General features: G+C 45.1%; 1 protein-coding gene across 2 annotated transcripts; it reads right to left on the bottom strand.

The window, feature by feature from the left end:
* Positions 1-8,707: 8,707 nt before the first annotated feature.
* RNF4 (ring finger protein 4) lies at positions 8,708-19,800 on the bottom strand. 2 transcript variants are annotated; one of them, XM_026034098.1, is made up of 7 exons: positions 19,388-19,800; positions 18,745-18,865; positions 17,858-17,937; positions 16,178-16,187; positions 14,115-14,280; positions 11,521-11,569; positions 8,708-11,222 (listed from the first exon to the last, which is right to left on the bottom strand). In XM_026034098.1, exons 1-7 carry the CDS (start codon positions 19,394-19,396, stop codon positions 11,073-11,075), a joined length of 585 nt encoding a protein of 194 aa, XP_025889883.1. In that variant the 5' UTR covers positions 19,397-19,800; the 3' UTR covers positions 8,708-11,072. The 2 variants fall into 2 exon arrangements, with proteins under 2 accessions (XP_025889883.1, XP_025889884.1); XM_026034099.1 differs by lacking the exon at positions 19,388-19,800 and adding an exon at positions 18,970-19,029.
* Between the last annotated feature and the right edge of the window lie 4,335 nt (positions 19,801-24,135).

Genomic DNA, 24,135 nt, shown 5'->3' with positions numbered 1-24,135 from the left:
ATCTGAAAAGTTATTTCTTGAAAGAAGGCCACGCACTAAGAATATCTAATCTGGGTTACCCGCTGGCTGCTACTGGGTGAACCAGATTAAATCGGTTTCCTGTGCTAAGATAGGATGATGTTCCTTCGTATCCTGTACTGAAGTTCCATATATGCTGCTCTGACACCACGTTTGTTTGAGTGCCATCCCTGGAGAGTTTGGTAAAGTAGCTTAAAAGCTTCTTTTTTTTTGAAATGGCAATAAAGTATTCAATAGCTGCCTCACTGCAGTTTAATAAACGTTCCAGGTCTACCAGTCACAAAACCTTTCCTTAGTGCTGTTACTTTTAAAGCCTTACAAAAAGGCCATAGGTCCTGGCTTCTTCACTCAGAACGAGATGTCAGAACTTGAACGTGGTCATTCTGAGCTAATGGAGCTGCAGTAGTTTTCCACTAAGACACTGGCCTGCGTGTAACTTGGGGGAACATCTCCATTTGAGTTCACACCAAGCAGGTTCTCTGTTAAAATAAAATTTCCCACCCTGTCACTGCTCTCCCATCGTTTAAAAAAGTGGCCTCATTTTCCAGAGAGTATCAGTGACTGCGTGTTATGATCTGCACAGAAATGGCCAGAACGCCAAGTGTTGCTGTTGAGTTGCAACATCATCTGTTTTTACTAGCTGACTTGGTTGAGTTTTTATAGCGTTTACCTCACATTATCCTTGAAGGTCTAGTACAATGCAGGCTTTGTCTAAACCACAGCTGTGATTATTGGTAGGAAAATAAAAAAAGGAAGGTGGAAGAGATGCAGGAAAGGCATCTGTGGGGCCCGTGGCAACCCATGATGTTCAGGACACGGTCTTGAGGGGCTGTCTCTTGTGGAGAACACGTTTGTGCTGTTGTGGAGAACTGCTGACATGCTGGGGTTCAGCCATGGGCAAAGCAGAAGCTGCTCTGGGTTTGTTTGTTTGCGCTCTCACATGCAACCTTCCTCCTTGCAAACCTGGGCGAGGAGGAAAAGCAGAAGGTGGCGAAATGAAACCTGCCGCGTCCCGTGTCAGGAGGGAAGGAACCATTCCTGCCAAGCTGCGCCTCACAAGAGGAGGGAGCAGTTGGAGAGAGGAAAGGAAGATACAGAGTTTTTTAATGCTGTTTTTAGGTCTTCAGTCCCACCACTGAAGAGAAGCGAGTGGAGAGGGGAAGGTCGAAGGAAGGGCTGAGGACCCAGGCGAGCCCGAAACAGCAGAGAGCGGCCGTGCGGAGCACGAGGTGAGTCCAGGTAAGGAAATAATGACAAATTGCAAAGAAGAGGTGGAAAAAAAGTGTCCAAGGGAAGATCCTGCACCCTTCAAGTTCCTGACCTATCCCTTCACTCAGGTTTTTAGGCTCACACATAAGGCAGCCCAAGGCAGGGCAGCCAGGGCACTTTTGGGGGGGCTCTTGTGAACTATAGCTAAGCCTAGGGATAGTCTCAAAAAACCTCCCAGCAAATACAGGTGGGCTCGTCCACGTCACCTTTGCACAAGGGAAGGAACCTCAACACTTAGAGGGAAAAAGAAAAGGTGTTTTCTTCCACATTACTGCTCAGGATACTCCTGGATGACAGGAACAGGAACACCCCTCCCTGTGCTCTCGGCAAGGCCAGGCTCAGTGTCACCACGGCAGCTGCAAGGGCTTCTGCTCTTTTATTTCCCCACGTTGTGGCCAGTGAAGTCAGGCTGGACATTGAAGCAGAGCCAGGGAGGCTCCCACGCTGCACAGGGCAGCACGCTGAGGACTTCAGCTGAAAAGCCTGAACATCTATAGATAATAACCCCTCCCCATGAACTTACCCTGTTCTGTAAGAGATTGTTGCTTCACCTGATAAAGGTGCTAATTAATGCTTTTTTCCACTTTATTGTGGTTGTCGGATGTAATCACTTCCCCAGACCCACAGCCTGAGGTCCTTCGTGAAAACCCAGCTCTGCTCCTGGAGCCTCCACTGTTGTGCAGGAAGGCAAGTGAGCTTCTCCTCCCAGATCCTCAGCGAAGGATGTTGCTGTTTTTCCGTTTGCTGCTCTCTCTGTGGATTGTTCAGTCTTGTTAGCCCGAGGCAGCCTGCAAGAGGCAAGGCGGTAAATCAGCCTGTGGGCTTTGGAGCTTAGAGCCTGCTGTGTGGTCGCCAAATTGCTCTGTTCACTCAGGTCTCTCCTTGGTGGGGGGTCACCAACATATAGAGATCATTGATCGCCAAAACACGGGAGGGCGCTGGCACGTCAGCTGGTTGCAGCTTCTCCTGGAGCTGCCTCCTCTCTTCCCCTCCTCGAGATTAGGAAGTCCTTTCCGAGGTCCTGAAGTCCCTTTTGCTTCCTGCTGGGATGAGATAGCACACCTGTGCTCTTCACATCCTTACTGACTCCCTTTGTGGGAGCTGCACCCCAAAATGCTTTTCCTCCATCCCCTAGCAGCTGGCGATGCTGACGGGTGAAGGACTGACGTGAGCTCCAGCAGCGAGCAAACCTAGCCTAGATGATTTCTGCAGCAGGCTCAGCGTGCCCGCCTTAGGCACAGGCAGCTCTTCTGCCTTGTGAGCACCAAGCACAAACAAACCGTGCTTTCAGCACGGGAAGCATCCCCGAAGCACCCCAGCAGCTTCCTCTGCGCGTGAGCTGCAGGCGATGGATGTTCTTGCTGCGTCACCTCTGCCACGTTGAGGCTGCAGCCTGTAACGCTCCTCCTCTCCCCTCGGCCACATCTCCCCTGGCTGCCTTCCCGCTCCTGCCCAAGCACCAGGGCGGCTCTGGCAGAATTCCCCAGCGCTCAGTAGGGGCCCCTGGCTCTGCAGCAATTAAGTGCCTGGCCTGGGCCCCAGGGTGCCTCGACCCTGCATGTGCAGGGGGGTTGGACTAGATGACCTCTACAGGTCCCTTCCAACTTGAAGGAATTCTATGATTTATGGGCTTTCGGCGCCTTCCTTATGAGCACTTACTGCAAGTGGTGGGATAGTCCATGTGCATGGGTGAGGATGGTGGTAACATGAGGCCTTCCTGGGATTAAAAGGAGGCAGGAACAAATGGCCTGACTCCCTGTCTTGAAACAAATGGCCTGGTGGCCCTTCACTCTTGGGGATTTTTTCTACTTTTTGTGCTGCTTTGTCACCCATGCCGAACACAGGCATCACTGGTGTGTCCCTCCCCGGCCTTGGGCCTGCAGGCCACAAAGCCCCAGGCCTTCCCGTGCGGACGGCAGCCATAGGGAAGGAGATGGTTTAATCCACCCTGCTGTGATGAGGGCCACCTTGGAAACTGGAGCAACAGGACCGCAGCAGCAAGGGAGCACGGAGCGCTCGGACGCTCCGCAGAGCAGCATCCCTCCGTCTGCCAGCACGGGCGAGGGGCTGCCACGTCAAGGCTCACGTGCACCAACATCAGGTGGGTGGAGAGCGCTCCGGGAAGGACAAGGCCCTTGGCATTTCCTGCAAACCAGGAGCGTCCCCTGGGCGCTGCCGAGGGCCGCGTTTCCGAGGTGATGCCGGAGCTCCAGCGCCGCACGTCTCCTCACGCAGGCAGTGGCCGGAGATGCCCTTGCGGAGGAAAGGAGGAGCCAGGCCAAGGCATGATGAGAGGACCCACTTGGGACCATGATCAAAAGATTGCTGAGGAAGAAAAAAATAAAGACAAATTAGGGCATTTATTTTAGGAGATGGGGAGTGCTTTCTAATGTCGTTTAAGTCTCTGCACCTGGGAATAAGCATTGGACATATATTGTAAACACCCAAATTAATCACTTAATCCTCATTTAGTACTGCCGTCCACAGTAGTGGTGACAAATATCGTTAGTGCCTGCTGTTACCCAACAAAGACTCCAACTTTTAGGTTCCCCACCTGCCACGGCAACTGTTCCTTGGAGCAGGGCTTGACGTGGACACAGCGGCTGCCCCTGCTTGGCCGCCTCGGGACATCCCAGGAAAATCATTCTCTCCTTTTAACCTCTCCCTGGGATTTCTTCTCCAGAGGTTTACCACAAAATGAAACCACATTTAGTTTAAGCTTGATTCATCCTCACTGGAATCTTTCTGCTGACCTCAGTGAGCTCGAAGTTTCCTATCCCCTCTTGGTTTTGCAGGCGATGGAGGCTTGGTGGAGCAGATGAATTTCTCTTGGCCTCCTCAGAAAACGAACAAAAAAGATGACGTGCATCTTCCTGCTTTCCCTTTGGGTGAGTCTGATATGAAAACCCTAAGCTTGAACAGTCCGCTTGGATCTCACGTGCCTCATTTCTGTCAGACATTGAAATCTACCCTTGCTGGACAGTGTTTCAAGGTGTTACCCATCAACCCAAGAGCAGTAGCAGTGCTACCGAAACGACAGGTACCCGAGCGCTGTCCAGCCGGGTCAGAACAGTTTTCCATCCCCTTTTCCACCGCCTGAGTGTGGCAAATGCCAGACTTCTTGAAGGAGCTGTAATAAAACCCGCTGCCACTCGTGGGGCCGCGGCACGCTCAGCACCACGACGGCAGAAAGACAGTAAAACAAGGGCCAGCCAGGCTGCTCCCGAGTGCCCTGGCTCAAAGGACGGCCCGGCAGGGGCTCGGTGTGGACGGGACCGCGGGCCAGCGGGTGCTGCTGCTGGCGCTGCCTCCTCTCCCGCCCCGCGGCCGCGACGCAGCCTCTCTGGAAGCGCCACGGAAGCCACTAAGCGCTCCAGCGTCCCGTAAGCGCTCCAGCACTCTCCAAAGTTACTTAATTCCCCTCCCTACGTCGCTGCTGGCTGCAATCCGCATTACGAGGTGCTCGGTGCTCTGCGGCTCTCCACACTGCGGCCACCTCCTCACGGACTCGCTCCTCCGTCTCCGAACTCCAGCGCGTCTCGCTGGCCCCAGACTCGGCCTCCCGGCAGCTCTTCACCTCCACGCTGCCTGGGAAGGAAAAGGCAGCGCAGGGGCCTTCTGCATTTTCCTTACATACATTTTCACTACATTCGGTGCTAATTTGAATCTGACCTCTATGAGTTATATATTTTTGCTGCTGATCTATTCACCCTCCTTCCCTTGGTCAAGTAATACCAGGGCTGAGGTACTTTGTGACCAATGACTTCTAAGAAAACCTCGCTCGCAGCTGAAGAAGAGCCACAGCAGCCTGTTTTACTGCTAGCCATTAACCTTGAGCGATCCCTTCCCTTCCACAAAGGGCCCGTCATTGCAATATACTTTAACACACTAAATACGTTAGTTAAATCCTGTCTAACAGGTCCCTTGTTAGGCTAAATAAAAGTCAGCCTCCTTCCATATGTTCCACTTGAATCCCTAATCACCTCCGTTATTTTCCTCCTGGCATCCGCAGCGCTATCAGCATGCGGCTTAAACAAAAATTGCCAGCTTTATGATCTGATTCAATAACGAGCGTTTAATAATTGCCTGTGTAATTATTCACAACACTGACAAAATTTGCTGTTTGGCACTAATTTCTCCAAATTGCTCAAGGCACAGAAAAAAACCACAGGCTACTTAGAAAGATGCTCGTTTGTGGGGGAGTTCTGCTGCTGGTGCTCAATGCCCGTGTGGGGGCACGGCCACCTCGGTGCCACCCACGGGCAGGGGGACGCGGCCGGGGGCGCTGCGGGAGCGGAGCACCCGCTGAGCCCGGGGCTGAGGACTCGCCAAGGCTCAACCGGCCCCTTTTAGGCCCCTAAAATCCTGCACTTTGGCCAGGTAGGGATGCTGAGTTAAACCCACCACGTATCACATAGACAGCAGCGTGTTGAGCTTATCCTTCCCTGCCTGTAACACCAGCTGAAACCATCCGTCTTCCTTTCCATTCCCAAGATGCTGTGATTCCCTTGGCACAGCTGGAAAACAGGCCAAGAGAGACCTTTGGGAGACTCCAAACACGTGCTGGAAGGGAAGGGACTCGGGAGCAGCTTTTCCAAGCGCTGCTGCTAGGCAGACGCCTGCGTTGGAGGTGGCTCCGTCACCACCCCGTCGCTCCGAGCGGCTCCGGCACCATGGGCCTGATCCGGGCGCTCCATGCCGCGGGATGCTCCTGCTCCGAGCTGCAGCAGCCGCTTTCTTAATTGCTGGGAAACGTCAACAAATTAGAACCATCCTGCAATTCGGCAGGTTGGAAAAGCAGCTCTTAAAGAGCCTTGTTAAGTAAATGACTTAAACCTTCACCTTAGGCAACTTTAAAAATTCATCTGTGGGCACTGCAGAGGGAAGGAGGAAAGCAGGCACAAACATAGGCACGAAGCACGTTGAACATTTTGATTGCTGAATTAGTTAGAAATAAGCTATGATCCTCCAGGTCACTAATAAATCATTATGGGGAAATCGTGTGGGGGCTGCGGCCCCCAGGAGAGCCACAGCTTCATCCCGACCCTGCAGCGAGGGCACCTTCGTGTGGGATTTATGGAGGGGCTGGTGAGGAAGGAGCCCTCAGGACGGCACCTCCTCCTCCTCACAACGGCCGGAGCTTAAGGCCTAATTTACGGATTGCTTTCCACCGGCATCTGTGTGCTCTTAATCAGGCCCGTTATGAAGTGCCCACTTGTCATGGAGTTGCAAATCAAGAGATGCAAGAAGAGCTACATGGGAGGTAGTATAAATATAGTAGATTTTACATATAATACAAAATAATGGTGTTTCTTCTCCCCTGTAAGCCAGGGTCACAGGACATTTATGCTACACATCCTCAACAACAGGATTCATACAGATTTATATAGCACAATAGGGGCTGGTAGGATTCCTTCCAAGAGAAAGGGGTCAGGGAAAAGAGCCCCCAGGCTACACCTGGGCACAGCATAACAGATTCTCCTCAGCAGAAATGCCCATCTTTTCCCCTGGGAAGCCCAAGACGAGATGCTCCTGTCCCTCCTGCCTCCGCAGGACCCTCAGAGAGGAAACACAGCAGCATTCGGGACTTCTGAAAGAACATGATGGAAATCCTAAGGGTTTTCACTGTTAATGGTCCTCGAGTGAGAGCTACTTCAGCTTGCCCAGCTTATCTGGCTTGGATTTCACACTGCCCCTTTCCTTGCTCCAAAAGCAGAACCTGAAACAGCCCTAAAGTGTCTCGTGATGCCTACCGGTTTCACTCCACAGCAGTGCCAAAGCTGGTGGCGAGTCACAATTTTCCTCCAAGGGATCTGCTATTTTGAGTGGAGAGGGTTCCACTGAAGCAACAAGGCCCCTCAGAGCAGCTCAGAAGTCAGGTCAGACCGGTTTCAGCAGAGGCAGGAGGAGCTGGTGGACGTGGGAAGCAGAAGACCTCTTGCACTGGGTCGTGTCCAGTGGAGAACCGACACAGGGAGCTTTCTGAAGAGCCTCGTGGGAGAGGAGGTCAGCTCTATTATTCCAAAGCACCTTCATACAGAAGCCAAACTAAACAAAAATAACCATAATAGTTTGGGATCAAGCAACAGTTCAGAAGCTTACAGGTTGCCACAGTTCATTGTGAAAAAACAAACAAAAAGCTAAATAGGCATGATTTTTTCCTTCAGCTTCATTTTTTTTTCTCCTCCTTATTGCCTCCAACAGTTCAGAGAGGCTGGAATTTAACAGCGAGAAGCAAGATTCCTCGCACACTAAAGCTGCAAATCATCACCTGCAGGTGACAGCAGCATTTCACATGAGCTCCCCAGTCATCTTTGGTCAGAAGAGAGCCCTACAGGAAACACTCAGCATGAAAGGTTACCCAATACGTAATGTATTTACTCGCCTGCATAGAAAGTCAGAGCATCTGCCTGCTGGCAGAGCCACAGCCAGGATGGGCTGGGGAGCGAGAAGAAAACTGCAATTAGAAGATGCTGAAAGGCATCACTCCACTGCAGGGGGAGATCAATAGCAGCCATACACACCTAACGGGTTTTATTAGCAGCAACATAATTCCAAATTATACATTTACATGACAGCTGTTCAGGTCCATCATGACACATTTAAGGCCAGCTGAATAAATACCAAGGAGGGCTCTGATGCAATGCGGTGCATACAGCTCATCCTCGTTAACACGCTCTAGAAATTGCTTACACATATAAACGGCCAGCCTGGACACTTTCTTTCTTCTCTGCAAGGTGGAGAACTTGACAAAAGCTTGGGGCCCGATGCTCACACGCTCACAGGCCTGGCTCTCCGCTTGACACGCTCATCCTCCTCTCCAGCACGCTGGTTCCTCCACTGAGGTGTAGCTACAACAAAAACAGAGCCAACAACTAGGCAGCAATGGACATCACAGCACCCTGCACATCTCCAAAACAACCTCTATCAGTCACGAGCCCCAGCTCCCACCCTTAGGCGCCTGCCCTCACCCCATTCCCCCCCGGAGCCGCTCACCTGCTCCCCCAGCAGCATTGGCCCACGGCCCCTGCACATCCACGACCACATGAACGCCAAAGCCTTGCTGCAATAGGAATTCCTCCCTCCCACAGCTGCTACAGGGTGAGGAAAAGAAAGAGAACTTCCACTTCATCAAATTAATAGTTTTATTTGCACCTGTTAAAAGAATTGTTTGCCTACTGGTAGAGTCCAACATAGATGTGACGTACAGACATGAATACAATTAAATACAGGAAAAATTGAACTATATACAGCAAGACATACATTTACATAATGAAAAAAATCTTTATATTATCTATCGGTTCTTGTCAATGTCATCTGTTATACTAAAACATCACTGGAAATCAAGTATATTGTCTTTGCTTTTTATAAACATATAATGCAATGGTAGCATTTTTCCTTGTCATACTGAGAGCTTAAAATTTGTTTTGAGATGCACAAAATTTGTGGCACTTCACAGGGTACACAAACCTAAAATTTTTTTTTTCCTTCAGTATTTTATAGTTTGTGATATCTAAGACATTTATTGAGACCCAAACTATAAAGTGATATTTACATGGAGGGAATTGTGCAAAGTCACTTGAGGCTACAGTTAGTACACGGAGATGTAGGAACATGTTCCCCACGGTCCCCCCAGACGTAACCCCTTAAATCTCACCTTCCCTATGGTACGTAGCCTCCTCAGGAAAACTGGCCAGAAGCTGGGGGGCTTTTTTCCTTTTTCTTTTTTTCAGCCCCCAGCTGGTGGGAGAACATGTTTCCGTGGCCCTTAAATATCTAGGCAGTTTTACATCTGGCTGCTTCTCTTCACATGGTTTAAGCAATCTTTAGTACTAAGTTTTATCATCTTTTTGGGACACAACTCACAGCCTGCATTGTCACAGTCCTATTTTAAGACTAATTTTAAGACTTCATTTGCCTCTAGCTTACACGGCCAAAGGGAAGCACAGGGCTCCTGAACATTTCTGTCTTGAACGGCTCGCATGCAGAGCCTGCCCTTCCGTGGTAACAAGGCTAAGCCCAAGCTGCCCAGAGCTGGGTGCGAAATGCTGCATTTCTTGGGCTGCCCTCTAAGGAACGAGACCTTCCTGCACTACTACACCCAGAAACACCCCTGTAGATTGAAATTCACACCTGGGCTCAATCATCAGTCGAGAGTTTGAAACAGCTAATCAGAAAATTTTCATTAAAGGCTTCCTACCAAACCCTAGGCAAATTCAGCCACAATATAGCAGATATCAGCAAGGTTAACTAAAGGCATCCCACAGGTGTGTTGCACTGAGCACAGGCACACTATCTAATGGCCTTCATCTTCAACCAATTTGCAAAAGTGGCAGTTTAATTTTGGACTGTTTTCCAGACTGAATTTCAACTTCCACAAATGCTGCTACTACATATGTGGACCATAAAATACTGGTTTTAATCATCTCACCTACATTTAATTATTATAATCCTGTTTTGTGTTGGCCCATTGGGGTCTCCCCATCAGCTTGGGGATTTGTGCCACAACAGGTTTAGAAGAGACACTTAGAATTCAGCCCTGGAGGGAAAAAAATAGTTAACTGGTACCAGTGCATAAGCCTGCTTTGTTTTAGCGGCCCAATTCTCACCCAAGTTATGTAGTTGACTTTTTTTTCCAATTAGAGACACACATTTTAACTTCTGGGGCAAAGGGAGATTAAACTTCTCTTTCAAAAAGCTTCCAAGTCAACATTACTACCAAATTATCATTCAAACTATCATTCAAAGCCTCATTTTTTTAAAATTTCTGGTAATGCAATTATTAAGCCTATACACCAGGCTAAAACCAGTCAGGTGTCAGTAGAGTGACTGAAGGAAAGAGTCAAGTGAACACACGGAGCCTTAAGCATTGCGCTGGGTACACCTGATAGGGTAAAATCATCTGCTATGTAGTTTGGTATTCAGCTGACAAAAGCAAAGGATACAATTTGCTGCTTATTCATCACGAGCAAGCCTGGAGAAGACTATTTTCTCCTCAGTTATAAGGAGAGCGAGCTACAGAACAACAGTAAACCCAAGAGACCATTTCATCATGTTAGACAATAAACTCAGTATTGTAATTCCAATGAGAGAATCTTAGCAGTTAAAATATTCCAAGAAATATTTTCACATTGTACATGTTGTGATATGGCTCTGCACTTTACATCTCATGGAGTTCATAGACATCGACATGTTCAAGCCATCTGCTTAAAAAAACCCCAGCTGCTGGTTAACAGCAGGTTACTTTATTGCATTACCCTGGTTGTCAGTTCAATAGTGATTGATGATTAAATATTCAATTGCTACAGAACTTATACTATGTGGGCAAAGATGATTTAACAAAAAGCAATATGGAATGAGCATGAGACACGATAAAAATGGAAGTACAATGAAACTGCAAGGTGTTATCTGTTTGAAAGATAAATATTCCATATCTGTGTGTGATGATGGGAGCAATCTGAAGAGTAAGAAATAACAAAATATTCAGACCCCTCTTATTCAAGCATTAAAAAAGTAGAAGGAAGTGGACTGGCTGCTTCATTTCTGATATAGGCTGCTGGTCTAGTTTACAGACAGTCGAATTTAACATAACCAGTGACATAACAAGAAGCAGCTTGGACCATAAAAAAAGCTGTTTATATATGTACAAGTTACTCTCAAAAAAATCTGTTTTATTACATTTGGATGCGTGTACAACCTGTTGCTCCTTAAATCTTCAGAGTACTGAAAACACGACTTTTTTCCCCCAAAATTCCAGTTGAGTCTGTCCTGAGAAATAGCAGTACTCATATATAAATTGGATGATACTGTCTGTGAGTGAGTTTTTTCCTGCAGGTGGGGCAGGAGTTGGCATTCCTAAGGGAATCTCGGAGGCACTGGCTGCAGAAGACGTGGCCGCACTTGGTTGACACAATGAGCCGCCCGCTCTGCACAATCTGGAAGAAAAGCAACCACAGCAGCTATTTGCTATGAGAGCCGAGCTGGTCCATTCCTAGCAGGCAGATGGCCATAGCATCACTTGGAGGGTGTGTAAGCATGCACATATCCAAAACAGGGAACTCAAATCTTTCAATAACATCTTGGAAAGTGCCTTCCATTCCTGGACACTATTAAGTGACCACATTGCAAATCCTTAGGCCTTGAAGCCAAGGCTGGACCTTGGAGGCAGCTGTTTGTGCTTTCCCCAACGTGTGCACAGCGTGGCCCCCTCCCACAGACAGCCCCGGCCCTTACCTCCGAGTAGCCATCCATGCAAATGGGACAGCTAACGGTACCTGAAGGCCTTGTGGGAGAAAAGACAACAAGAACAGACATGTATTAATTCTGCAGCTTACTGAGAATTTCTGACATACAGAATGTAAAGCAACCACTGGATTCTATAGAAAAACATGACCTGGCTGACTTGAAGGTCCCTGTGCACCTTTAACTCTGTTTGTTGCATTTAATAAGCAGTTAGGGTCTCCCTAGCTAAGGAAAACTGCCCTTCAGTTTTCATTCAGCTACTACGTTGAAGGGGAACAAGGACGAAGATGCAGTTTGTAGAAAAACAATTATATCGAAGTTTTAAGTTTTAACTCAGTGATCAAACATTAGAAGAAATCAAAGGTTCTGTGTTACACTAGAAATTACACTTTGGCAAGTCTAACACATAACTCTCCCCTGCCCCACACTGTCTGTACCTTCACTAATTTACGCTTGCCTAGTTAAGTTTTTTGCTATATTCGGAATGCTGTGCATGCTGGAAATAAAATTCTGCAGAGTTTGCCAGCAGAGCTGAGCTACAAATGACTTCTATATTACAGCTGCCAACTGTCAGTTTAACTAATTCATACCTGAAGTCAGCCCAAGAGTTCTGCACAGACCTGCCAGCGCCACTCCTGAGCACAGCAGCAGGTTTAGGGACAGGGGTCTCAAGATGCCTTTATCCTGGGAACCCTGCAGCTAGCCCAGCTCAGAGAGCAGGACCGTGCAGGTGAGAACACAGTGGCATGAGGAAGCTTCCAAAAATTAATTCCCAGCTCAGAGAAGGCAGGGGCTGCTACCATGCTGAGTCAGACACCCTCCTGACGGCAGGCTCCGTATAGACATCATTAAAGGAATACACCAAACTGCAAGTGCTAAACTCTGCTTTGTATCAGAAAGAACGAGAGCGTCCTGCCACTTTTAACCCTATTTTAAGTGGTAATTGCAAGCTGCTTCCATGGGCCCTTGCCATGAGCACCAGTGCTCCTGCTGGCCTAAGCTTTACCATGTTATCTCCCATGCCAAACACCACTGTGTAATTTTTTATTAAGAGTAAAAATTCAACTTTTGTCCCTTAAAATTAGGTCAGTGAGTACTACTGAAGTCTACCTAGGCTCACATATGCAATTTTAACTTTAATTTCCCTATTTTCACTACTGAAATTCTTTATGCAGCAGCATAAAGAGCACGTGCAAAGCAGGCTCAATGATTAATGACAACTGGTGACAACCTCTGCGTGCTCAAGTCTCATTTAATTCTGTAGCCTAACACTGCACTGTCATGATCAGTACTTCCTCTGTCAGCATTAAGTGGAACAGCACTGAGCTGTTCTAGCCTCACCTAAACAGAGCAGCAGCCCCTTCAACAGAAGCTTGAGACTGATGTAACAAGACACTGAATCTTTACATCGACTAAGCATTTTCATTCACTTATCTATACATTTAAAGATAAAAAATATGAAATCTGGAAGTCTATCAACTAAACCCACTACATTTCAAAATGCTACAGGCACTTAGCAGCCATAAAGTTCTTAAACTCTTTATTTAAGGATGGGTCAAAAAAAGAAAAAAAAAAAGCCATATCCAAGTGCTTCTCTATACTGTCTTGAAAACAATCGAGAAGTCTTTAAGTGATAGCTAGAAGTTGCAGAAACCCTAAAGCAGAGCTTCACTGTGACACTGGGAACATTTACACTGCAGTCTCTCAATGCCATATACCACTTGAAATTCAAAACCTACTTTACTGCCAGAGACAGTCATTTAACAGTAACACTATAAGGTGGTCTGGAGTACAGAATAATGCTGCCAGTGAGCTAGGCAAAAGGTCTACATTAGAATCATTAAATTTTTTATCTTTTCAAACACTTTAATGGTGTTTATATCACTTTGCCTTCCCTAGTCACACACACACCGCATTTCACTTAATGAGTCTCACACACCTTGTGTTTCTTAACATCGTGGAATATTTCTGCACCAGGAATTTACTGTTTCTCTTCATAATACAGTCCTTACTCTGCAGGCAGCTGCAGCAGACAGCGAGATACCCATCTCACGTACAAATGTGCAAGAGCTCCATGACAAAAGCAAAACCTTAGCAGCAAGATCTGCACACTCAGTGTGCAAATACACTTTGGGAAGCTCTCTTACTGCTCCAGGACCAAGGGGCAGTTACTAGACATGATGTGTACAAAAGCAGTACATATGTCATGAGCATTTACTGGAATTTGCCAGGATGCAGCCTGCTGTTCTCCCTTACCAAGCCTTATCTACACTAACAAAAGTATCTGTGTGTTTAACACCACTGCCAGGCTTTTGGGTGAAAAGGAGAAGCAATATATTATGAACTACGGCCTGTGACTAATACGGCCTTTCTAATATTTCTTCCCTGCCACACCCCCACATTCATCTTGAAGGCTGTATGTGTAATTGTATGTCCTTCTCTGTCTTTTGATTCCTATTTTAGCATTATTTGGAATGTGATCCTGAAAAGGGCAACTATCTAGAATAAGTTATGATGTCAAAAATATTATTAGTCCTATATGTATAAAATAATTCAGTGCTTATCAGGTTGCAACGAATACATACTTTGAACTTGCAGTTTCATCCTCCAGTGGTCCCAGGTCTCGAGACACTTTGTTTGTTACGAACACGTCATTATCTCTTGGCTCATCTTCATCGTCACTGCTCAGCACACAGCTGTCCGACTGCCGCTGGCTTCTTAGCCTGAGATTTCTCCTTTGCCGTTGATTCTCTGGAATTTAATTTTGCCAGATTAGATCTATTATGAGTAGCAGCCCTGGAAACATCCTTGAAATGAATTATTAAAAATAGCCCTCAACTGTTCACATTTTAAATGTACTAAACAAATTAGTTTCCTAAATACTAAGGCTGTTTCCAAATATTAGGAACATTCAGTTACATAATTATTCATTTGCTCTGGTCACCCTACAAATAGCTGAAACATGATCTCACACACTCTATGTTTGCATAGATACACTTAAGTAGAAACAATCTAATCACTAGCTGTCAGTAAAGCTCCACTACAAAGCAAAGCAATCTCATTCTTATGCTTTGCTAAGAACTTACAACCACTAATGAATTCCAGAAAGATGTCCACCAAAACTGAATTTTTTTTAAAAACACAAAAGAGAAAAAAAAAAAACCACACCCTCTCCCAAGTGGCACAGAAGCAAAAGTGTAAAAGTAGACAGAAACATGGCATGAGATTAGGAAGGGGTGGGGAAACGTGCATGGGGGTAGGAAAACAATTTTCCAGCAGCCAGTTGCGGCTCCCAGGGATTATTCACTACATGCACAGGCACTCCGTAACAGCCCTGTTCTGATTACCAAAGTTTAAAATAAATAGCTGTCATGATCAACGTTTGAAGCAATAGAGTTCTGAAAGACAGACTTAAGCCTAAAAAATTAAATAAGTCAGTTGCTGTATTTGGTTTCTTGCTACTCTATCCAGTTACCAGGCCAAAACAAAATGTCCTTCTCCTTCTGTCCCTCACACAAAAGTAATTCAACAAAATGAGTCTAACAAAAAAAAAAAAAAAAAAAAAAAAAAAAAAAAAAAAAAAAAAAAAAAAAAAAAAAAAAAAAAAAACACACCACACACCCACACACCCAACACACTATCTGGAAAAGTGTAAGATATTTACAACTTCTTTAGAGCTGTCTCCCTATGACATTTCATCATCTTTCTCTAGAAGGAAGTTACCCTAACTTGGAAATGGAGTTCATAATGCCCAAGATAAGAGTAGAGAAAGAACGTAAACAGTCTTATTGCCCGGTTTCTAATATGAAAGGCTGAAGAATTTCTGTTTGCTTGTTAACTATTAGAAATTACATAAAAACTTTTTTTTTTTGCAGTTCTAGTGTTCATATAATAACCGAGCACTGACCAATTAGTACTGCATAAGCAGCTACAAAATTAAAAGTTCCTTCTGCATAAGCATTCAGCTAATACCAGCACTGCGTTTTCCCTTGCTCCTCTCATTCAGAGCCCAAAATGGATTATGTCCTCCAAGAATACAGCTAATAAACAACACACGAGACAGTTTCAGATCTTTTAATCAGAACAAGGCCTGAAAAATAAGACCTGAAAGGTGTAAAGGATTGATTTTTTCATGCCTATTCAATAATTGCTATAACACAAAGCAGAATTTTTTAAATATTTCACAGTACTAGATTTGAAAGTGTTAGACTAGACAATGAAAGTGAATGCTACGACTCTCATTCTCTTTCCACTTTAGTTCCTTCCCTGTAATATAGGCTAAGAAAACCTTTTAACATTTTCTTATTCAAAGCACACACTCCATTGCTAGAAGTGCTAATTAATATCACTGTCAACTTGGAGCTCGCACAACTTCTACATCTGGAAAATAAGAAAAGTATTCTGATGTTTTTTTATAGATTTTATAAAATATGTAACACAGATTGAATCCATTTTTCTAGCCTACTGGCAAGAAAGCAGAAGTGGAAAGATGATGTTAAAGTAAATCCAGTTTCAATCCATGATGCTCAAGTAAATGTTGGAAAGTAAAAAGAAAATAAAGACACTGGTCAACAGATTGTCAGCTAGCTTACCTTATAAAAAGTATTACAAAAAAAGCATTTAGAACTTGTGTCAAGCGTCAACTCACCTTCTACAATCTTGCAGTAATATATACGGGAAGGAAGAGAAAAGAAAAACAAAATTACATTTTGGCATGCACCCCAACCGTTAATAATACCAGCTAAGCAACCCCCATTTCATTTCTTTGCATGAGCAGAACTACAAGGCAATCAGTTATTTTCTGAGCTTATTTACTATTCCTACCATTTTTCATCAAAACAACAAAGTGATATCCTATGATCATCAGTTTGTGTTAATACTAATTGGTATCACCTTAAACACTCCCCACCTCACAACATCAACGGCCTAGTTTGACTTAGGCTTGAGGAGCTTCTTTCCCACTGCCAAAGGGGCAAGCTTGGGTGCCACGGCCATAAACACATCCCACTAGCTTAACAACTGCTGAGAACAGTCATTCCACTGAACACAGTGGTGGAACTGGAGGTAGGGCACTGTGGGTTATACATGAAGTTTGAGGCCTCTCTCTCTCCTTTATAAAGCCTCAGGTGTAGCTCCAGCATGTGACATTCCTCCTGTATTCCAGCTTTTTCTTGCTGGTTCTGGCTCCAGACACTGAAGCTATAAATAGCAACATGGACTAGATCAAACACTGATCTGCTTTAAAAAGTGAAACACAGTAACAAAGAAATGTCATGGTTCCTTTTTTGGTTAGTTGGTTGTTGAGAACTTACCAGAGCACAAAACCGAACTAGTTTCTAACATAATCAGCTAAGTTGTGCTGGGCACTGCAGTCACAGGAGTACCTTACATCGGCATTGCAGCTAACACCTCATATTTGAGCTAAACACCCCATATTTGTTAACTTAACGACTTAATTGTTGTCTCCTTCAGTTTTTATTTACATCATTGGCCTACATCTTTGACATTTAATACTTCCATTTTAAATGTTATCTATTCATGTTATCCATGTCTGGTATATGCATTTCCCAGTATTTGGAGCAATATTCTATTTTAGATCTTTATCTGCAAATGATATTAATAGATGTCTTCACAGGTCCTTTTAGAATTGAACATGAATCCAAAGTATTAATAAAACCAGTGTTTTAATTCAGTTGGGCTATTTTAATGTCAGAAGACACCCAAAAGCTGAGCTTTGGAAACTCAGACGTTGGTCAACTATAACACAAAGGCAAATCTTGCCGGCCTTGAGCCTTCAAGCTTGTTCTTACTTCTACATCCAATACATCTGTTTACTTTCACTGCACAATCTTTAAATATAGGTTAAATATGGTCTAAAAAGCTACATTTAGACTATGGTCTAAAAAGCTACATTGCTCAAAACCCCCAAAAGCAGTATCAGAACAAGGCCACTGTACAGTTCAGGTACCTTCAAGCAAGGGGCCTATATTCTCAAATGTTTTCCCTACACAACATTTATTATCGTGTCAACAGTAAAAAAGTCATCACCTCTAGTCTAAATTCTTGTAAAAACAGGCACTGAAAAAAAAAAAGTACAGAGGCAGATCTGCAGCTCCTGGGGAACATAAGAAAAACAGGTGGCTGTGCCTGAGAACACTCCGTGAAGTAACATTTCCCAAAAGCTTCTGTACTGACCTGTAGCACATGAGTTTCATGTATTGACAAGTCAAGTTTAAGCACGGAATATTTAGCATGGCTCTAAAGCCAAATTCTACCAGTAAGCACAATACAGAATGAATCTGACAACTTAGAGAAGATCACTACTTACCACAACAGAATCACTGTGAGTTAGATCAACTACTACAGGATCCGAAGATTCACATGTGAGATCTACTACCTCTTCACCAGCTTAAAAACACAAAGTTAGAATCAACATCAGAGTTTGGAGAGTAAAATGAACTGTCACCATATAACAAGTTGAGGTGTGGTTCAATCCGTGCCCTATTCCTCTTCAGGATTATATGCTACACTTAAGTGCTTTCCTCAACAGGGAAAGAGCAGCTGATCTCCTCACATAGGTCAATAGTCTGGGGAAAACACAAGAGAGTATTTGTCTAATTTGGAGACTATGTACTGCAATATAAGTCATATTAGACATAGTTTTCCAGTGCTTTGCTGTGAATGTTCCCATCTTACATCTTTTACATTCAAATGGATCTCAAAAAAATACAAAAGCCATATGACTACCTGGAGCCCAACAATTACTTTTAACCTTTCCTAAGATTTTAGCAGATGGTTTAAATATCTAGAAGATTAGAAAAGCCTCTAGAATGCTGATACTTTTCGCATGAGCATGACTAACAACAACCATTTAATCACCCTAAAAATGGGGAGTTACTATACTTAGCTTGCCACTATCTGCAATGGCAGCTGCAGCACCTCCCACCTCATCAGGCCAGACAGCCACCAGGCAGCACTCATGTACCACTCTTGTTAACTCATCTAGCACAAGTGGCCAATGCATCGCATCTCAGGAACAAACTTACACAGCTGTCAATAAGCTGATTGTTTACACAGTCCTCACCAGGCACTTGTAAAAATAACTAGGTTTCCATTTTTTGCCCTTCCAAAGGCTTTGCAATTGGTACAAACACAAGTTAAGCCCAACACTCCAGAAGCAAACTATTCTCTTCCCAGGTAAAAAAGGGCACTTACCACTTTCTTCAAGTTCTATTGGCTCTGCTTCTGAAGCCATTTCTGTGGTAGATGCTAACAGCCTGTTTCGCTTCTGAGCTTGCCTAGAATTAACTGCTCCTCCACGGCGCTTTCTTTGAGTCTAAGAGAGAACAAAGCCTTAGAATTTGCTTTAGAAGTAACATAAACATCAACCTTACTTTTGCAGCACCAAGGAAAGCAGCAAAGACACATAAAACACTTCACTAAGAGGCTGTCTCATGCATAAAGTTGTGGGATGGATCTTTCCCGCTCCTCATGTGAAGGAAAAGACATCACTACAAATCTCTTCATAAACGAGACACAAAGGAGAAACAGGTGGGATGGCTTTGCCAATGAGAAGACTAGCTCAAACGTATCTCAGATGGCAGCTTCCTGCCAACTACCTCAACCACTCTGAACTAAAGAGTCTACCCACACTGAAAGCACTTTTGAAAAAAGTGCTCGTACCCAGAAAGATTAAAAAAAAATAAACAAGCAGCACAGAACACAAGTTACATGGACTCTTACAGTACATTTGCTACAAATTCTCAAAGAAAAAGACAAATAGAGATACCATAAAACCACATAGTTCGACAATCAGTTTGGCATTGATTAGTAAAATACTAATTAGTAAAATACTTACTGTACTCATGGTGTTTCTTGATCTAAAACTACAGAAAGAACAAGAGGCACAAATACCATAAAATAAACTGCAAGGAAGCAATAAGTTTCAATTCCTTATATTTCTTTAGACAGTACACTTTAAAAGTCCAGATCTCTGTATCTTAGAATGCTGTTCTTCCAAACCTATAAGGAAAGAAGAGAGAAGATTACCTATCTGCCACTCTTGTTCTCTTAAATACACCCACTCTTATGGATTCCTACTCCTGAGGAACTAGTTCCTGTCCAGAGCTAGATGGGAAGTCCCAGAGGTTGGTTGGCAGCTTAAACTCACACATCTATGGACAGATCTGAAGTCTCCTTTTCCATTCCCTAAAGTAGACAACAGAATAAGCCAGTTTAACTGTAAGCAAGAAAAATACTAAGGAGTCCCAATTAGGTTTCATTTAGAGAAAGACACAAAACAGAACAACAACAACAACAACAAAAATAGGAACATCTCCCACAGAGGGTCAGTGTGGGCAGAATTGGGCAAGGTGTCATAGGAGTCATCTTCACAGAACAAGAATCACAGATAAGCAGTTCTCCTTCCTCCAGCCCATGTCCCGATTCCAACGTGAGAGCTCAGCAGCTGGAAAGGAATCTAAAGCAAGTGTAGCATGGAAAGGCCAGTTCGGAGACAGATGGAACAGCAACTTCCCACAGAGCAAGAGGACACAACTGTCCAGCATCTCCTCCATAGCAGGCATCAGCGTGCGAGCCCCATCCCCAGGACCAACGCTGCCTCTACGGTGCCTTTCATCTCATCCCCCTTGAGAACTAGCCGGGCAGCTGACACAGCATCCGCGTTCACACCTTACACTTAACCCAGGGGAGAGCATCGTGCGTCCAGCAGGAGCCCAGCACCCTGCTTTAATACAGGGCGCAGAGCCAGGCACACGTCACTTGTGGTGCAGTAGAGCAAACCTCGGCAGGTAACCAGGAAGATGTACGTAAGTTACTTGGGGACACAAGCCTTCGTGATAAAGCTGCTGGACTACACCAGCCATCCCAAGCCCTTAATGACACAGGAGCATTAGCTCACCGCTATAGGCACAGCTGTGGATGCAGAGCAGTCTTCAGTTATACCAGACTGGTATTAGAGGCCATAACCAGAGCTGTCCCAGAAAGAGAATGCCACAGGGTCCCCCAAGCCAGTCGCAGGTTATGGCTTCAAAGTCAGGACACAAGAATGTCAGGTTGCCCGTGAGTTTCCAGGTAACTGGTCTTCTCCAAGCAAGAGCAGCAGAGGCATTAGGCAAAACATAACAAGAGCACCATGGACGCAGAGATGGATGAGCTAAACCCATAACCATGGATATAATCTTCCTAAATTCCAGGATAAGCATGTCTGAGCACTGCTGAGTTTACTCTGTCTTCCCAAAACTTTAGGTTTTTACTTCAGTTTGTCTACTGAAGTAAAAAATGAATTTCTCTCTCTAGACTTGGATGAGCCCAAGAGGACTTGCATGAATGTTAGATTTGACCTAGCTGCATATCCTGGTCAGTTTACAAGTCATCTGAATAAATTTCAAAGATCATCCAAGCTTTCCTCATCACACAACCTTACAGGTTTGGAATTCTCTGCTCCCACCTTTGTTGTCATTTTGGTTGTGCTTTTTTTTTGGGGGGGGGGGTAGGTGGAGAAGAGGAGAGATGACAAAACTATTTCAGTTAGGAGGATCAGAACTAATTATGAGACTCTTAGGAAACACTGAGCTCACACAGTGGGATGGGGCAACATTGGTTGCTAATTTTAACCTTGAGTTAAAGCAAGCTATACTGTTTTTATTTCTTTTAATCTTTTCCTATGCTTCTTAATGCATCTTAAAGCAAGTGATTTAACACTGAGCCATGAAATAATTAAAACAAGAGGCCTGAAGAATATTCACAGTAAATTTGGTACCTCTACCAAACTGAAAGACAGAAATGCATTTACTGCCTAGTAACTATGCGCTGCATAGTTTAAAGCTATACAGCGTGCATTCATTTTTCCTCACATTTTTTTTCATTTTGAAACTGCCACAGAAATCCAAAATGCTGAACAGAAAGGCAACGTTCTTTTTTTAGTCAGACAACTCAATTATGCACCAGAATTAAGTGAAAGTTTAACAGATTCAGCATTAAAAATTCATCTAGGAAAAGTGCAATTAATCTGTGAGCTATTAGTTTCACAGCTGCTGGTCACAGTGGAGCCAACTGAGATTGTTATACAGGACGGAAACCCCATAAATGTGAACTTAATCAGTTTGGGTATTAAGATTCCCACAATGTTTGACAGGAAATGCTTTTAAAATATGCACTTCTGGGTAAAGTTACTCAAAGTTTTTCTAGGAAATGACAGCAAATGGCCTCAAGTACTCACCTAGAGTGAGCAAGACCAAGACACAGGTTGCTCTATATGAGAGAGAACAAGGTGATTGACCTTCAGTCTCCTGCTTCTTTAGGAAAAGATTCACCTGGAAAACCCCTCAGCATCCTATACCCAGCCACAAGCTGCACACGCTCCCTTCACTCTACTGCTCTTAAGCTCTATGTTGCATTTCACCTGAAGAAAACAAGGCTTTTCTGTCAGCCACACCAGAATTCTTGGGAAGATGATTTTACTGACCTAAATGAAGTTTGAGAAGAGGGAATACAAACTCTTCAAGTAAGACCATGCCTGGTTTGCCCTTGAAAACCAGAGCACAGAGGGCATGCAGGAACATCATGGAAGACAGCACTTAAATGTAGCACATCCACCTTTTCATTTGCAAGGGTCTCCAATCCTACCTGAATTTGAGCATCTGCATCTAACAGATGCAACTGAAACCACGAGCAACTCAGACACTCTTGAGCTCCATCCCATGCTGAAGACTCACAGCTTAATCTCAGTTTTGTGAATGTCTTCACAAGAACGAAGTGTAAAGAACAGATATGCACAGAGGAGTCCAAAATTGTTAAGTGACCCTAAAACCATCATAGGCTTCCACTAGTACTGAGGAACCTGCCAAATCACTGGAGTTATTCTCAAAGCAAACCAAACTGCTAGGTCATATTACAACCATGGAAGGACTCTTACAATCCAGCAACTTTTTTCTTGTAAGAATAAACCTCCTCCACGGTGCTAGAGATTTCCACATTTTACCAGGGAAATTTCACTGAAATTTAGTTCTGCAACATACAAGAACGGACAGGAAGAGCTAAGTAAAAGTAGGTTTCTTAAAATACTGCAAAGCAAAGCAACAGTGTTCAAGAAGAGCAATGAACAAAGCAGCTCTATGTTTTGCATCTTGAGAGGCATCAATATCATCAATGAAGATTCCTCAAACCTTCTCAAAACCCAGTGACCATTCAACTTAAAAACAGCTTTTATACAGCTCTGAATAGTCCAAATTCAGTAACAAGGTCTACAGGGTCCTCCTCCCACTGTGACCACAGGAATCAGCAGCAACCATCTCAAAGCTGGATACAAGAAATGCTCAGATGCCAATTCAAAAATCCAGGAAGTAGACTTTGAAATTAAAAAAACATATGAAATTAAAAAGAGGACACTAGTTTTTAAATGCAAGAAACAGCCAGCCCAACCTGCCAGGCCACTAAATGCTGCTAAGGTTTGTAGGATTTCTATTGCATCACTGGGGGATGACCCGCAAGCAGGAAAGGCCACTCCCCTTCCTCCCTGCACAGTTATTGTTCCTGCCACTGAAGCCTTAGTGACTGTTACCTCCCCACAACAACAGGGTTCAAGGTTGATTCCAGCTAATGTCATTATTTCATCCTCATTCCTACTTTACGTTCATTCTACTGGCACTTTAAGGGCTAGATCCACCAGTGTTTCTCTCAACTGGTTACTACTTGACAAGGGTACACAAACTCTTCTAAATTAAGGCTGGCATTAGTGGTTAAAGAATATTGATTCCCCTATTCATGACTGAAGTCTTCAAGTCTCTCCATCTCATCAAATTCAACTCGACTGACTTTACCACGTTAAATTATAGTTTTTAAGATTTTAACTCGCTAAGGATAACGCTTAAATCTTTTCCAATACCACTGTGGAAAAGTCCAGGGCTCCCAAACGCTTCGGTCTGGGGCCAACCAGTTTAAGCAAGAAGTTGGCATTTTTACCAGGTCTGCCTAGGAGCACCTTAAGTACCTTAGGCTCGGCCTTGGGAGGCCAAACCTCAGGAATACTCCACAGAAACCCTTGGAGCAGCCGAGGTTCAGGCCGAACGTCAGGGCACAGGAGCCCAGCCCAGCACACGCTGCCTTAGCCAAGGAAACAGCGCAGGCTTCGCCTTGGAGGTCTCCCTTCCCGTTTCCGCTCGTGGGGCGTCTCACCTGCACCTGCGCTGCGGGACACCCTGTTCCCAGGGGCTGGGATTCAGGAAGGGCTCCGTGCAGGCGCACACCGCACGCCCCGTGTGCCACGAGCCCCCGCGCTGCCGTTCCCTGACGTTTTGCCCACCACGCTCCCTCACATCTCCCCTCCTCCGCTGCTCAGGCCCTTCCGGCCCTTTTCTCCCCGTTTGTGCCGGCGCTACGCCAGCCTCAGCGGAAACGGAGGCCGAGCGCGGGACGCTTCACGCGAGCCAGGCCGGGCGGGCCGCGCCCCGGCCAGGGGCTCCGCACGCCCGAGGCCGCGGCCCGCGCTCGCGCCGAACAAAAGCCCCGGCCGCACGAAGCCCCGCGCGGGAGGCGCCCCGCGGCCCAGGGCACAAAGCGGGGGCAGCCCCAGCGCCCCTCGCGGCC

Source organism: Nothoprocta perdicaria, unplaced genomic scaffold (assembly GCF_003342845.1).
Source record: "Nothoprocta perdicaria isolate Ctin4 unplaced genomic scaffold, notPer1 scaffold_14, whole genome shotgun sequence".
NCBI classification, from domain to species: Eukaryota; Metazoa; Chordata; class Aves; order Tinamiformes; family Tinamidae; genus Nothoprocta; species Nothoprocta perdicaria.
This window is presented reverse-complemented; position numbering and strand designations above follow the sequence as displayed.

Excerpts from the sequence above, each read along its gene's own strand:
- RNF4 (XM_026034098.1), bottom strand. Across the intron at positions 17,938-18,744 it reads AATAGAACTTGAAGAAAGTG|CTGGTGAAGAGGTAGTAGAT; the intron begins GTAAGTGCCCTT and ends TGTGTTTTTAAG. Across the intron at positions 11,570-14,114 it reads GATGAAACTGCAAGTTCAAA|GCCTTCAGGTACCGTTAGCT; the intron begins GTATGTATTCGT and ends TTCTCCCACAAG.